The sequence below is a fragment of the Agelaius phoeniceus genome, chromosome 1 (assembly GCF_051311805.1).
Source record: "Agelaius phoeniceus isolate bAgePho1 chromosome 1, bAgePho1.hap1, whole genome shotgun sequence".
Lineage (NCBI taxonomy): Eukaryota > Metazoa > Chordata > Aves > Passeriformes > Icteridae > Agelaius > Agelaius phoeniceus.
Window position 1 is genome coordinate 17,218,148 of NC_135265.1, and position 14,476 is coordinate 17,232,623.

Below are 14,476 nucleotides of genomic sequence, written 5' to 3' on the forward strand. Positions count from 1 at the left end.
AGGGGGCTGGGCTCCCGCTGTCCCTCCTGCTCCCGGACAGGCAGGGGCGTCCTGGCTCGTTCGGACGTGTTGGAAGAGCCTTGCGGCTGCCCCCGCGTGTCCCTGGAGCCCCGGGGCGTTCCCGGGGGCTTCCTGTGACATTCCGGTTTGGGGACCCTGGTGGCACCGCCATCCTGGCTCCAGCCCCGAGGAAGCGGAGGGCCCGGCGGCCAGACGGGAAGAGCACGAGAATAACTGTCCCTATTCCCTTCACGACGCCTCTGAAGGCAACCAAAGCTCCCTTTTCCACCCAGCCGGGTCTTCGGGGGAGCGTTTCCCGGCCGCGGCTGCCTCTCCTCTGGCACAGGAGGGATTTCGAGCCCTGGCCTTGGAGGGAAGCAGGCGGGACCACAGCAGGTGAGAATGTGGCTCTGCCGGGACAGCTGGGCACGCAGGGCCCCCGCGCTGCTCGCAGCCAGGCCCTGTGCTCAGCCCGGGGCATCTCTCTGCTTTTTGTAGGCACCCACATGGGTATGAGAAGTGCCCACCATGAGACCTCACAGAAATGGCTCAATGCTTTATAACACTGCTGCAGTGGGAAAGCAGAAGAAGACCAGTCCAGGCATTTCTTCACGTGAAATTACAGTCTGTTCCAGTTACCACATCACACTGGCTTGCACGTAGACAATAACTCCAGCTTTCCACGGCCAGAGGCTGCTGCGAGCCCTTCCCTGCCTTGCTCACTCATGCCCCAGTCCACAGTGTTTTGTCGGTTCTGGGTGTAATTCAGACACAATCAACTGTATCTCTGCTTTGTACATTTTTATTTACCGTTTTATTAATACATGACAGAGCAACTTTAGAACAGATTTCAAAATTTTAACAATTTATAGCAAATTTTACATTGCAGTACGTTTTAATCCGGTGCACAGCCTTGTAGCTAGTTACAGATCAGGAAGCCATGGTTATCTGTCTCTGGGGAAAAGGCCAAACCCAGCCCCTGTGGCTGACTGCTGCCGCCAATTGTCACATTCAGGAGAGCTGAGGAACGGAGTAGGATCAGGCCTTTATGCTGTGATCATGAAATTTGCCTTCTCTTGCTTTGCAGCTGGGAACACGCAATTATGAATCCTGAAAGGAAGCGCTGCAATTATCTGTGTGGTTTCTGTGAAATAAGGTCTTTTGAATACGGAATCAGGGGGAAATCTGAACACTGGGACTATTGCTTTTATTTTCATTTAATTTCTAGTGGAACTGATTAAGAATGATCATTACATTTCAGCAGCAATCAACCAGAGAGTGTATTTCTATTCCTTTCTTGGTACCCCAGAGATTAAGATTCCTAAAAATCTAATGCAAATGAGAACAAAGCAAACATGATTTAGAAGTTCATCACTTAGTCACAAAGCTCAGAGGCAGAGGAGAGGGCTGGATATACTTCCCATAAATGAACATCTCCAACATAAAGATTATACACACAATATTGACCTTTAAAACTGGCAACTAGCTTTACAGTAAAGTCAATAATGAAATAGATTGCCATAGTATGCTATCCACTTAATCGTATACATTTTCATTAGAGGGACACTTGCCACAAACAGGTCATCCCAAAATTTAAGCAATGTAAACTAAAATAAGCAGAAATTCCCCCATGGTGCTCTTGTAATTTTTTTTTCCTGTAAAACAATTCATTAGAAACAATAACTAAGGTTTTCTGAAGTTGAATATGGAAATTAGAAAGCTTAACTAGGGAACTATAAAATAAATTATTTTTTTGATTGGGTGAGACTGATGGAATGGAAAAAAAGAAATATGCACTGAAGAAAGTAAACAAGACTTAAGCTGTTTAATAATTTTCGGATGTAGCAATGGTACATGAAAGAAAGCTGATTTTTTTATTAGGGAAGAATAGGATGTGTGACTGACAGCGTCCCTTTACAATGGTGTTGGGCTGTAAACCACAGTAATTCATATCCACATGAATGCACACATAAACTTGAAACATTGAAGATTAAAAAAAAAAAAGGAAACACATGGTATAAAATGATTAAAAAAAAAATTATGCTAATAAAAGCCAAATGGCAGCAGGAGCAGCAGCAGCAGCTAGAACTGCTGGATAAGGCGCCGGCGCTGTGAGGTCTTCCGCAGCAGTCGTCTGTAGTCATAGGGATTATCTTCGGCTTTGCTCTCTTCCAGGGGTCTTTCTGCAACCCTCGACCTGGGGATTAAGCACAGAAGTGTTTTAGAAATTAAAAGTCAAAACATTTACCTTGGCAAACACTCCTAATCGACTGCTTAACCTCCACCCTTGTGGGGGAAAAATAAAAGAAGAAAGAAAAAAAATCAGCTGACTTTGCTAGGCCTCTTCCTGTGCTGCACAAAACAGGCACCTCGGAACAAACACATTATATGCTAGAAGCAGATGAACACAGAAGAACAACATGTTCTCCTATGAAGGGGGCATAATAAAAGGACATAAAAAGTTGAGAGCATGGGGATGCTTTGCAGTAGCATTTGTCTGATGGCTACTGCACCAGATTTTCAGTTGGCATAAATTTGTTTGCTCTGTATTTAACCTGTCTTTGGAGTTCACTGTAAGCGTCCATCTCATTTCATTTTATTTTCAGATGGCAAGATGCATTTTGGATGCCACCTCTGACAGGCTGGAATAGTGATATGGCATCAGCTGTTACCATGGAGCAAGATTAAACATAAAAGACAGTTATTTAAAAAGTAAATTACTCTAAAATAATTACAAAAATTTGTAGTGTTCTACACTAAGGTGCCCCCACTACTGGTCCTATACCAATGTCAAAGGTAAACTGCTAAATAAAAATTACTCAATGCTTCACTTCTTGAAGTAGATTGAAATGGCTAATTTAGATACTACGTGAAAAAAGACCAGAAATGAAATACATAAGGTGCACAAAACATTCTACATTCTGAATGTTTTAAAAACATTTTCTCTATTATTACAGATGCATTTTCAAATTCAGTGCTCATCCCAGGCTTAGCGTTTCCCTTAAGACTTTGACCTAGATAGTTTTCCAAGCTTTTCTTACATTTGGGAACATGCAAGAAGATACAATTATATTAAGATACATAGATGTGTGTTTGCATATGCAGTGTGTGTGAATGCCCTGGCATGAGTGAGAATATGAATTTCCTTAGCCTGGCTTAAGCCTTAGCCCAATAGTGGTTACCCTCTATTGAATTCTATGTGGGAAGAGAGGAGGTTGAGCAAACCCTCCCTTTGGAGTTTTTCTCCTGGCTGCCCACCTTGGCGAGGTGCATGCAGGCTACAGACACCTGTGCTGCCACAGGACAGCAGGAGAAGGAGGCAGTCAAGCTGGAGTCCTACCTGCAGAAAACATGCAGAACGTCTGGTGCATGTCCACCCTGTTAAAAACCTAACTGATCAGAAATAGAGTTTTTAGGTTCTGCTTCAGTTTAATTTTATTTTAGATCAGAGATGTAGAATGTCTTGGGAAACCAAAAACTGGCAGGTAGGCTGAACACCAATCACACTGGAATTTATCCCTCTTGCATGGGGAATATGTCAGATATTCCCATTTTGAGATGGGAAATTTTAGCTATATGTTTTGCAAGACAGTTTTGCAAAATTTCATGTCTAAAAGAATAGATTTATGTGTAATTTGAAAGTGCATTTCTTTTCTTTTTATTAATATTTTGCATATGTCAACAAGGATAATTATTTTTTCCTATTGCTATTTTGTCTGAATTACCGCTCAGTAGCTCGTAAAATGGAAGTCCTGCGCTCAATTGGGTATCTCTTCCTCCTTGTGGTAGTACTGCTGTCCTTGGAGCTGGAGTCAGTAGATGAAATTTCTTGGTAGTAGATATCTAAATCTAGCACTTTGCTCAGACTGTCAATAAATAAGAACACCAAGTTAACAGTTTCACTTTTCAATATTATTTTCAGCATACAAACCCAAGGTAGCCAAATATCATTATTCTGTTTATGTGTTGAGGATCTAAGGAAAAATATATATAGGCACAAAAAATCAGCCTCTGAAGTGTGGCTGCTGTACAACATAGATATTGAGAATTTTGAAATGCTAAATACTTTTATATATTCATAGAGGAGACATAACTGAAATTTTTGGGGTTTGCCATTAGACTCAGTGGAGAGGCAATTTTATGGTATAATTAATCTGGTTTATTTTAGATATCTCTTTGAGCAAGAGATGAATAATTTTCCTAAATATGACTATTTTTTCTCTGAGTGCAAGAAGACAGTGTAAAGCAACTAGTTCAGATATGCGTGTCAATAATGCAGATATCTCTTATTTTGTTAGGTGAATGCTATCCAGGGTATTATACATACAGAAAAAAATCAATCCCAACATCCATTTTAGAATGGCTAAGGAAGGAAATAATATCCTAAAAAGAAACTGAATAGAGAAGTTCAGAATTCAATCCTCACATTGTTAGAAACCAGAAGTAATTAATTGATTTAACTTGCTATGTTCCACTAATACAGAGTCAGCACATGAGAGAAAATGCAGTCAGGGAACTGGTTACCGAGATTTGAGATGAGTGAAACCTAACTGAGGCAAATGAGAGAAAACACTAGATTTTGGTGTGTTAGGTTTTTTTTCCCCCTAGACTGGAGTCAATAGGTGTGAAATTTTTTTAGGATCCAAATGACATGAGGAAAAAAGCTGAAAGAGACCAAACATGGGGGATGTGGACATAAGGTCAGTCCTTTAAGCTGCGGCATAATCAAGTGCAATTTAAACTGTGCTTGACTAAAGCTCAATGCTGTGAGCATATTTTTATAAATGTAATGTCATGCAACATCCTCTAAGGTACATATTTTAGCCATGGAATTTGTATTCTGCAACAGTTTGTACTGAGCTGAGGCCAGTGCAGAGAGCCCATTCCTCTGGCAGCCATGAGCAGGCTGCCTCGCACACACGGTGCCACAGCACTGCCACTGAGGGGGGAAGCAGGAAAGCCTCAGTAGAGAAACACAAATAAAATAAAACTATGATGTATGTCAGGAGCTGCAAACCAGCTCTGCAGCACACATAAGGATCTAAGATACGGAAGGACAGAATATCAGAATATACCTATTGCTTCCTTCTTTTCTTCAGAGATTCATCAAAATAGGCTACTTATACTGGGAAGAAAATACTTCTGGTTCAAATTTCAAGGGCTACTCTTCTTTAGCTGTTGTTCATAGTGATTGTTTTAATTTTTTATTATCTATTTCCAGCCACTCATATATTTTTAGGAGAAAATTTTGACCGTCTTTGTATTTTTGCTGACAAAGAAGAACTGGTTGCCCATTTGCTTTGACTAGAATTTTAAGCACCTTCAATTATTTTCTGTGTCAGAGCTATCTTTGATGTGGACCTTATCTTACTATAATGCCTGTGTTACCATGGTAAAAGGGCCATGTTTTAGGAAAGCTGAATTCTATAGTGGATTTTAGTCAAAGAAAATTGCATTTTAACTTTGTATACATGTCCCCCTGTGAATCACCAAATTACCATTCTTTTTTCAATGCTTTATTCTCCTGGTTGAAGTACAGTGAAAAACTATTCTAGAGTACTGGGGTGACAACAGCGAAATAATGAAAAAAATTACCTTTCTTTTCTTGGTTTCCGTTTTTCATCTTGGATTGATTTCTAAGAAAATAAAAAGTAATTAAAATACTAAAAGGAAAGCTTATGCAAACATACAATTCATCGGTGTTAGGTAGGAGAGTGTTGTATATTTTTCAGTAAAAGAAATGATAGAAAATGAGCAAATTTCCCAGAAAACCCTCTTTTAAGAACCTTTGAGACTGCGAATGAGATTACCATTGTTGCTCCCAAATTTGTTGCCATACTCTGAAAAAAAAGCCAAAGTAATGATGATCAGAACAGAAAAAGGAGATCTAAAACTTTCAAATAGCTACAGCTGTTTTAATGAAGTTGACAACACTATCTCACTGAGGCAAATTTACTGTGATGCCATGAGAATTTCCATGAATAGAAGCAATGCAGTGGGAAGATGCATAATCCTGTTCTCATTAATGCCAATGTAGTCTTCACACAGGTTTAGTAGAATAAAATGGACAAAGGCCCCATTTGGAAACAATATAATAGGTGACAAAAGAACCTTTAGGATAAAAGATTTCTAAAAATGTAGAGGAGAGAAGATTTATAGGGAATGTGAATAATTTCTTATCTCTAATAGAGTTCTATCCCTACAGCCAAAACAATGCTATGTTGCAGCACCTAACATATCATACTTCAAAGGCAGTATGTTTTTAGTGCAGATTGTGGTCTTAATTGTGTTTCTTGCAAATGAGTGAAAGCGTATTAGAACTGGGGACTGAAAAGTCACTGAGAATCAGAAATCCTGATGGACTTCAGTATGCAGGCAAATGAACATGGCATATAATTCCAAAATGATAGGCTGATTTAAAGAAATATACCCTAAAATAAAATTCTCATGCCTTATATAAATAATTGGCTATCGCCAGCCTTCATTTATACATGTATACCCCTGCAGGTCATCTGATATGCAAGGAGATGTGTGAGAATGTAAGGTGTCTAATTAGCATGATGTGATAGAAATATCTGATTTTGCAAAAGATAGAGAATTTTTTTCTTTTAAAAATGCACTTATATTGTGTTTCTTCACGTTCATATGATCCAGGCTTGATAATAATCTGTGAATGCCTGAAGGTCACAGAGATTTTTAATAAGGTAGAAGATCCCTAATAGCTGGGAAAGCTGACTGCCCTCTAAAGCTGACTACCATCTAAAGTTAGAGCTTAATGACTCATCTAAAGTCTAAGAATTTAACAACTAGTAGGTCTCCATTCTAAGCTTCAGTGTATAGATATTTATGTTGAACCTTTCCCTGACCAGTGAACTTCATGTCAGGAAGACAGGTTTCTCTTATTCACACCTTCTTGAAAATACAACTCATTGAAGGTAATATTGATTAATACCTTGAAAAGCTGCTGCTAAAAAATTGATTAAAAATCTTCTGGCACTACTGCAGTTTTTGTTTGCACTGATGCCATGGCTGTTTTGAGGTACAGAGCTGGCCATGTAACAAATTAGCTCTCAGGAAATACTATATTCCTGACCTTATAGTACTAATTTCCTAAATAGGCATTTACTTCAGAATTGTGCTTCTCAAAAATTTCTGAATACAGAATGTGTCATTCCTTTCATTTCAGTCCTTTATCTCACCAATCTTGCTTTCAAAAAACAAATTTTATTCTTACGTGCAAATTTATTTTTAAGAATGCAATTTCTTTTCAGAATATCACCATTCCAAAGCTGTGTTATTTCAGAGTCCCAGAATAAAACATAGCTGTGTTTGTCTTTTTTGGTATGCCAGACACAACCATCCCTACAGGCCTGGTGACACCTTCTGTTGAAAGGAGAAGCAATTGCTACGGTTAGTTTATTAGCTGGGTTCTCACCGGCTGTTAAAATAGGTCACTAAGATACAGGCACCTCGAGCAAATCAGTTTAATTGCTTTTTTTGTTGGAAGTGCTTTCTGAGCTGCTTTTACATTTTCACTCTTTCTGCTTACTTTCTTGCCTTTTTTCCTATGTTTAAGGGCACTGAAGTCAAGAGGGGAAAGCAGTACTTGGTATCTGAACTTGGACCAAAGGCTATATATAGCGACACTCAAATCCATTAGTCTCCTGAGCTGTTGGTATTTGCCAATGCCTTCATAATCACAATCTGACACATTTGTAAAGGAAGTTACAGTGTGCATACTAATACAATTTATTTTAGTATTTGCTCTCTCTGCAAGATAAGTACTAATTTAGATGCTCAAAATAGCTCCAAACAAACCTGTGCCTCTCCTGGTTCTCTCCTGTGACTTACAAAGAAACGATGGAGACAGGGCACTTGATTTGGGTATTGAAAATGCAAATGCTACTTATGCCCATAATGAAAGTGTGTTTAGGTACAAAAGTAAATGCTAGTCTGACATAGCTCCCCAGTCTGGGTAACTCTGTACTTCCATTTCAAGTCTCGTTTGAAATTAAAGTTTGTGGCCTGCCTCCTTTCAGCAGGACATGGGTTTTATGCTGCATTAGAAAAGAATAATGGGAATTGGACAATTAGAAATATAGTTTAGGTGGGAATTATCTGACAGTTTTAACCCAGAAAAGCTTCTTAAACTCACATGTATTAGAGTGTAGTAGGTGGAGTCTTCTGGATTATTTAATGTCTTGGGCTTCCGTGGCCTTCTGGGGGGTCTCTGCATTGGGCGAGAGTCTTCTACTTTGGCCACAACTGTAAAAAAGCAGAAGACAGCAAAGCTTATTTCTTCACAGAAATGGAGGCCTTTGGAAAAAACAGGAGAGAATTTCACCAAAGGGAGAAAAAAATCCACATAGTCACTTTTACTGCTTGCAGTAATTCAAGTAAGCAACTGGTTTGGACATTTTCATCAGCAGAGAATGGGTTTATCCATTTGAGTCCTGACTGCCCACAGGGACAAATGCCACATAATAATGAATGCCAGGCTGGAAAAGCCCAGAGGTCTGCCTGGCACAGGCCTGCTCTTCTGAAAAGGGCTGATGCTCCACATTCAGAAAAGGGCTCTGAAGGGTAATGGCTACTGTGAGGCCACTGCCTGGTAATGGGGATCCATGTGGCAGAGGTGATGTTTTCTTCAAACTCAAGTCAATCTTTAAGGTGCTGAATGGGGGAACTAGCATTAGGCCTGTGTTTCAGAGGTTGTCCTCTACATTATCACAGCGAAGATTTTCCTCCAGGTGTCCTGCTGAGACTTTTCATTTCAAGCCAAATCATGTGCCACTGGGCAACACAGCATGACCATGTCCATCACATCCTATGTAGTCTATGTTAGTGTACTCAAATTCTGGTCTCTATTTCTACAAAAAACTTTCTACCAACATATGAAAAATGCCTTCACTCTAATAGAAATTAAATCAAGATTTTAACACAAAATGGAACTACTGTTCCCCGGCAGTCTCCCAGTTCAGAGTTAGACACTGACTTGCAGATTACATTGGCTGGCACATAGAGAACTAGAAAAATATCTTGGGTATTCGCTTTTTGAAAATCTATATGCAATTCTGACAGTGCTTGGGTTCATAGGTAGTTTGTCACAGAGACAACACTGAGTGCAAGGTCCCTAATGCCTAGGAAGACCACAGAACTGGCCCTGGAGGGACAAATGAACAGCCTGGTGAGCCTGGTTTCCTTCCCTTCAGCTACAGGAAATGTTAATGGTGACAGCAATTCCTTCATAATGAAGGAGAAGGGGGTTGCACAGCAGCAGAACACCAATAGCAGAGATGGGTCATGGGGTAGTGAAGGTATCTTGCATTATCTGAGGTATCCTGCATTATCAAGTGAGGTTTGATCTTGTCCTTGTCCCATCACAGATATACTAAGGAAAGTCCAGGAGAAAAAACATCTCCTCATTCATAAATGAATATAGTGTGAGGTTGGAATGGGGATCTAGATCCCAGTGAATTACTAAAATGTGTTTTGCTAATATAATCAACTTCCACATGAAATGACTTTAACACCATTTTGTTCCCCTATGACCATCAGAAACCCTTTTACATGATAGAAAAAAAACCTCTCCCATGTACAGCAGACATATTTTTAATTAAGGGTACGGTAGCATGATAATTTAAAATGAGAAATGATCAGTAATACATCAGTGTTGACTCCTGCAAAATTAGCTGTTTAAGTTTTTTGTTATGTGTGATAAATAAAGGCTTGTAAAGGTCATGGGTATAGAGAGAAGCCAGGATGAATAATGTTAATTTAAATTGTATTTGGATAATGATTATATTTACTGTTTTAGTTTCTTATCTGAAATGCAGACTGCTTTTCTGTAATGAATGTGCAAGTATCTTTTTAACATTTTGCACCTAAGAGAACAATGGTGTTTTTCTAAGCCAGGTTACAGATAATACATGTTAAACAATTAATTTTAGATGAAATAAATTCATTTCAGTAACCTGTATTAAATATGAGTGAGATTCCTTGATTTCAATAGGTACAGCAGGCTTGACTGGGCTCTTAATGTGGGTTGTTGCTACCTTGCTGTATTTCAAATGGGCCACCTGGAGTTATCTGACTTTCCATTTGTTTGAGAGAAGAAGCATATCTTCGCTATTTTATTTTTAAACACAACAGGAGTCCAAAGTGGAAACACTACCCTAAAAAAATCCCTTAAAATTCAGTGCTGTTGAATAGAAACACCTAACTCCCTGTCTGTAGGACATTCAAAAATTTTGTCAGAGATCATGACTGCATGAAAATCTGAAAAAAGAAATGAAGCCAATTTGGGGGCTCTAGGAAAATCCCAATGAAAGGGTTCTCATTATGCCTAAAGATTTTTTACTGTCCCCTAAGAATTCATCACTGTGTATGCTGTTACATTATTTAATTCATCAATGTCAAACAGATAAAGCATTATTGTATTCTAGATTACAATTATTCCAACTGAAATTACTTGTACACTTCTTGTGTGTGTGCTTTGCAAAGAAAACTGCTTTATACATTTAAAAATACCATTCTGACAATGATAAAGGTTTCAGTAAAAAAAAGCTTTTCATCTCAGCTCTTGTGTGGTACATATGTGTAAGCTGTGCAAGAGAATTGAGGAGACTAACTACCATGTTGGGGCAGGCAGCATTCTCAGCTTGGACCTCCATCATTCCTTTTTAAAACTGAATATAGGACTGAAAATGCATTTCTGAGTTTTGCCTGCAAATGACACAGTAAAGTTTTCCTTTCTTTGTTTCACCAGAAAGGGAAGCTGTGAGTTCCTTTTGCACTTAGATTTGCATGTTCACTGCTACTGAAATTCAGAAGATGTGGTAGCTACTTGCATTGGATAACACAAAGTAAAATTTGCTTTTTTATTAGTTTCTGATAAATACAGAAATAATTTACTTAGTAAAATTAAAGGTTGGGGGTGTAAATTAAATACCCAAGTGTGAGAAATGGTGAGTTTGATGGACTTGTTTTCCAGATGGCCTATACTTTTCCTCTAGCAGGCAATGAAGCAGAAAGGAGGAGTGAAATAATTCACTTATTAACAGGGCAATGATGTTGCTTCTGTGTTCCATTACAAAGAAAAGGTTTTTATTGAAGTCCAGTCTCTCCATAGTAAAGTCTCTTGTAGCTTATTTTCCCTTAAGACTTCACGTATCTTTAGCAAGACCTGGCCATGTGCTTTCTATGCAAAAGGAAAACCAATGTTTCCCCTCTAACAGTCATTTAAATTGATATTTTACAACACTGCTACAAAAACCATTCCCACAGTAGCTGTTGAAGTGCTTTGGAAGTGCCAGGTTGGCACTACCACCCCTATCCTACTAGAAGGGTAAATAAGATGCACAAAGACACATGGAGACTTGCTGAAGGCTACACCCTAGTTAGTCATTAGCAGAGCTAAGGACTGGGCTGTGCTGAGACTCCCATCTCTGCTGCCAGCCCACACCCTGCTGTTGTATCTACAGGTGCTGTCAGTGCTGGGACACCCCCCTTAGGAGCAATGTGTAGGAGAAACTGGAAACTTTGATGTGACACAGACATTCCCTAAAGGTTTATCAGGAGGAAAACAGATGGAATAACAGGTGGAAATGGGGGATTTTCCTCCTCGGACTTCCCAAGTGTATCGAGTTAGTCAAAAAGAAAAAAAAAAAAGAGGTTAAACCAGTGGTGATAGAGAATAAATGAAATACAGAGTTAAGGGTCAGGAAAGGCATGTGAACAGTGTGGCTGCGAGATAACATTCAAGAAGGTTTAGTAAATCTAAGAAAAATTCTTTATTCACATCAGTATCTCAGCTAGCTCATTTTGCACTACCACAAAAGTTCCTACGTAAGTTGCACGCACATTCAATTCTACAACAAATTAATACTTTCATACTCAGCCCTCACTGAAAGCTCCAAATAGGCTGAAATGTGTATACAATATGTTTGTGTATCCTGAACACCACCACAAACTGCATACTGAGGAGAGCTGCATGTGCTTGAAAAGTTCAAGGATGAGCAAAAAAGGTTTGAATAAAGATGAGTCAGTATCAACAGCCCTTTAGGTTAAACTGGCTGTACATTCTGACATACAATGATAAGCTTGGAAGACAGCAATCTCGAGGAATCAACATCTGTGGAAGCCTATGTAAATTAACTATGACTTACAACAGATTTCATACTGAAGACTGGAGAAATTGTGGTTACAGCTGTGATAAATATCTAAGGGATCAAAGGTCTCTATTTATTAAGCCACCTGGAGAAACAGACAAAGCCATCTTCACATCATTTAAGTGAAATGTTACAGGCTTGATTTAGAGCTGTTCCCCATCTTAGGGAGACAGAAGTATAAAGCCAGGCTCAGAATTAAGCAGGAAGGAAAACAAAAGGAAAAGCAGTAATTGTCTAGGTTTTGTAGAGGGAGTTGAAAGTAATCCGTAAAAACGGAAATACAGCAACTGGAATTCCAGAACTTGATAATGAGAAGCTAATAATTATTACTGCTTACAACATTTATGTGCATACCTTTTTACTGTTCTAATTGTACACAGCATGAGGATGCAGCTAGTCAAGTTTGGGATTTGCACTGAGAAAAGCACATTCTGGTTAGTAACTTTTAGGTATTTTTAATTCATGGGATGTTTAACACAGCCAGATTTGGAAACTACAGCTGATGGCTGCAAATTCTTAGCAGTCTGGAAAAAAACAGAGGGATTACTCTGGCACAGACCTAGAAGTAGAAACTGCAAGAGACTGAGAACTTTCAGATTGTGTACAGCAGAGATTGGCAGTGTTCGATCTCTCACACCTAAGTCCCACAGCCCCACTGAGGGAAGCAGTTTCAGTCTCTGGCTGACACTAATACAGAATGACAGAATAATAAACATTGGAAAAGACCTCTAAGATCATCAAGTCCAGCCTTGACCACCTTGCCAGGTAGACCATGGCATGAAGTCCAGCTGTTTCTTAAGTCAGAAAGTGACTTTTCTTAAGTCACTTCCAAGGATGGTGACTCCACCACTTCCCTGGGAAATCCATTCCAATGCTTAACAAGCCTTTTGGTGAAGAAATTCCTCCTGATGTACAGCCTGCACCTCCCCTGTTGCAGCTGGAGGCCATATCCTCTCTTCCTGTCTCCAGCTGCCTGGGAGAAAAGGCCAGCCTGGACCTGGCTGCACCTCATTTCTGGTAATTGAAGAGAGTGGTAAGGTGACCCCTGAGCCTCCTCTTCTCCACGCCCCCAGCTCCCTCAGCTGGTCCTCATCAGATTGTGCTCCAGGCCCTTCACAGCTGTGAACTTTGTTGCCCTTCTCTGCACTTGCTCCAGCACCTCTCATTTCTCTAAGCCTGTTGACCTTGGACTTTCAAGAGAGGATATTTAATGGAAATGGCTGTATTCCACTTCCACAGCCTTCCAGATCTTGTGCTCTGCCACGGATCTGAGGAACTCCCAAAACAGATCTTCTACATCCTGGCTGTGTGGTGCCCAAAGGACAATCCTGTAACTGAGAGCCACCAGCCAGCAGTGCTTGCCTTCCATTTTTCTCCAGTCCCACATATCAGGGCTCCCTGGCTGACTACTCACTTGCAAGGAAGGAAGTCTGGCTGGTGGATACTGCTCTGCTCAGCCAGTGCTACACATGCTCCCTTTTCCTTGCAAAGCCTGCCCATTAAATTCCTGTAAATAGTGCTTTGACAGCCTACAGCAGGAGGAATCCTGGATGAAAACCCTGCTTGTCTTATTGCCTCATTTAGTTGAAAATGTCCTCAGCTGCATTGGGGTTCCTCATACCAAGTAAATTTCATTCTAAATATAGAAAATTCTCTTCCTGAGATTTTGTACTTGAACTGTCATTTAATAAGTAGAGGGATGAGCACCTATGATTCATCAGGAAAAAAAAATCCTCCCATAATGATCAAATTCCCCTCACTTCAGGTTTTGATTTCGAAAAACTTGACAGCAGCCATTTGTGCATCTGTTCTGACACCACAGCAACCTAAGGCTCACTAGCAGTCCAAGGGTGCAGTTCTGGGGTGCAGCCATTACATTTGGCTGAAAGCATGTAAGAAGCAAGTATAACCTACTCAGAGATTCTAGCCACAGGGAATTTTGTTTTTTCCAGGAACCTTGTGTGGCTTGCTTTCTGCATTATATAAGAACAAAGAAACTCATTTAAGAACAACTCAACCTTGTGGATTTAAGATTAAATTAACCTTTTGCTCAGATGTTCTTTGAACTGCAAGCTTTGCATTTTTATTGAAAACAAACAAACAAACAAGCAAACAATTTAAAAAACGTGAACATTTGTCACAGTATGCCATCGGCTGTCCCCTCAGTTCCTCCCCTTCTATGGGTAGCAGATGTAATAAAATATTGTATCAGAGGAAGGGCTAAATTGTGTTACTGCACAATGGCCACCTACCCCCAGACAAAGGCAGCCAAACTCTCCTATCTAGCTATAAAATACAATTCATGT

At 39.7% G+C, this 14,476-nt stretch overlaps 1 protein-coding gene across 1 annotated transcript in view; it reads right to left on the bottom strand.

The window, feature by feature from the left end:
- Positions 1–786: 786 nt before the first annotated feature.
- MYO3A (myosin IIIA) overlaps positions 787–14,476 on the bottom strand; it is a 118,440-nt gene continuing 104,750 nt past the window's right edge. The window contains exons 33-36 of the mRNA XM_077173813.1: positions 8,156–8,265; positions 5,596–5,636; positions 3,726–3,866; positions 787–2,197 (exon numbers count right to left, since the gene is read on the bottom strand). Coding sequence (XP_077029928.1) covers positions 2,083–2,197; positions 3,726–3,866; positions 5,596–5,636; positions 8,156–8,265 — 407 coding nt within the window. The 3' untranslated portion in view covers positions 787–2,082. The remainder of the gene's footprint in view (positions 2,198–3,725; positions 3,867–5,595; positions 5,637–8,155; positions 8,266–14,476) is intronic.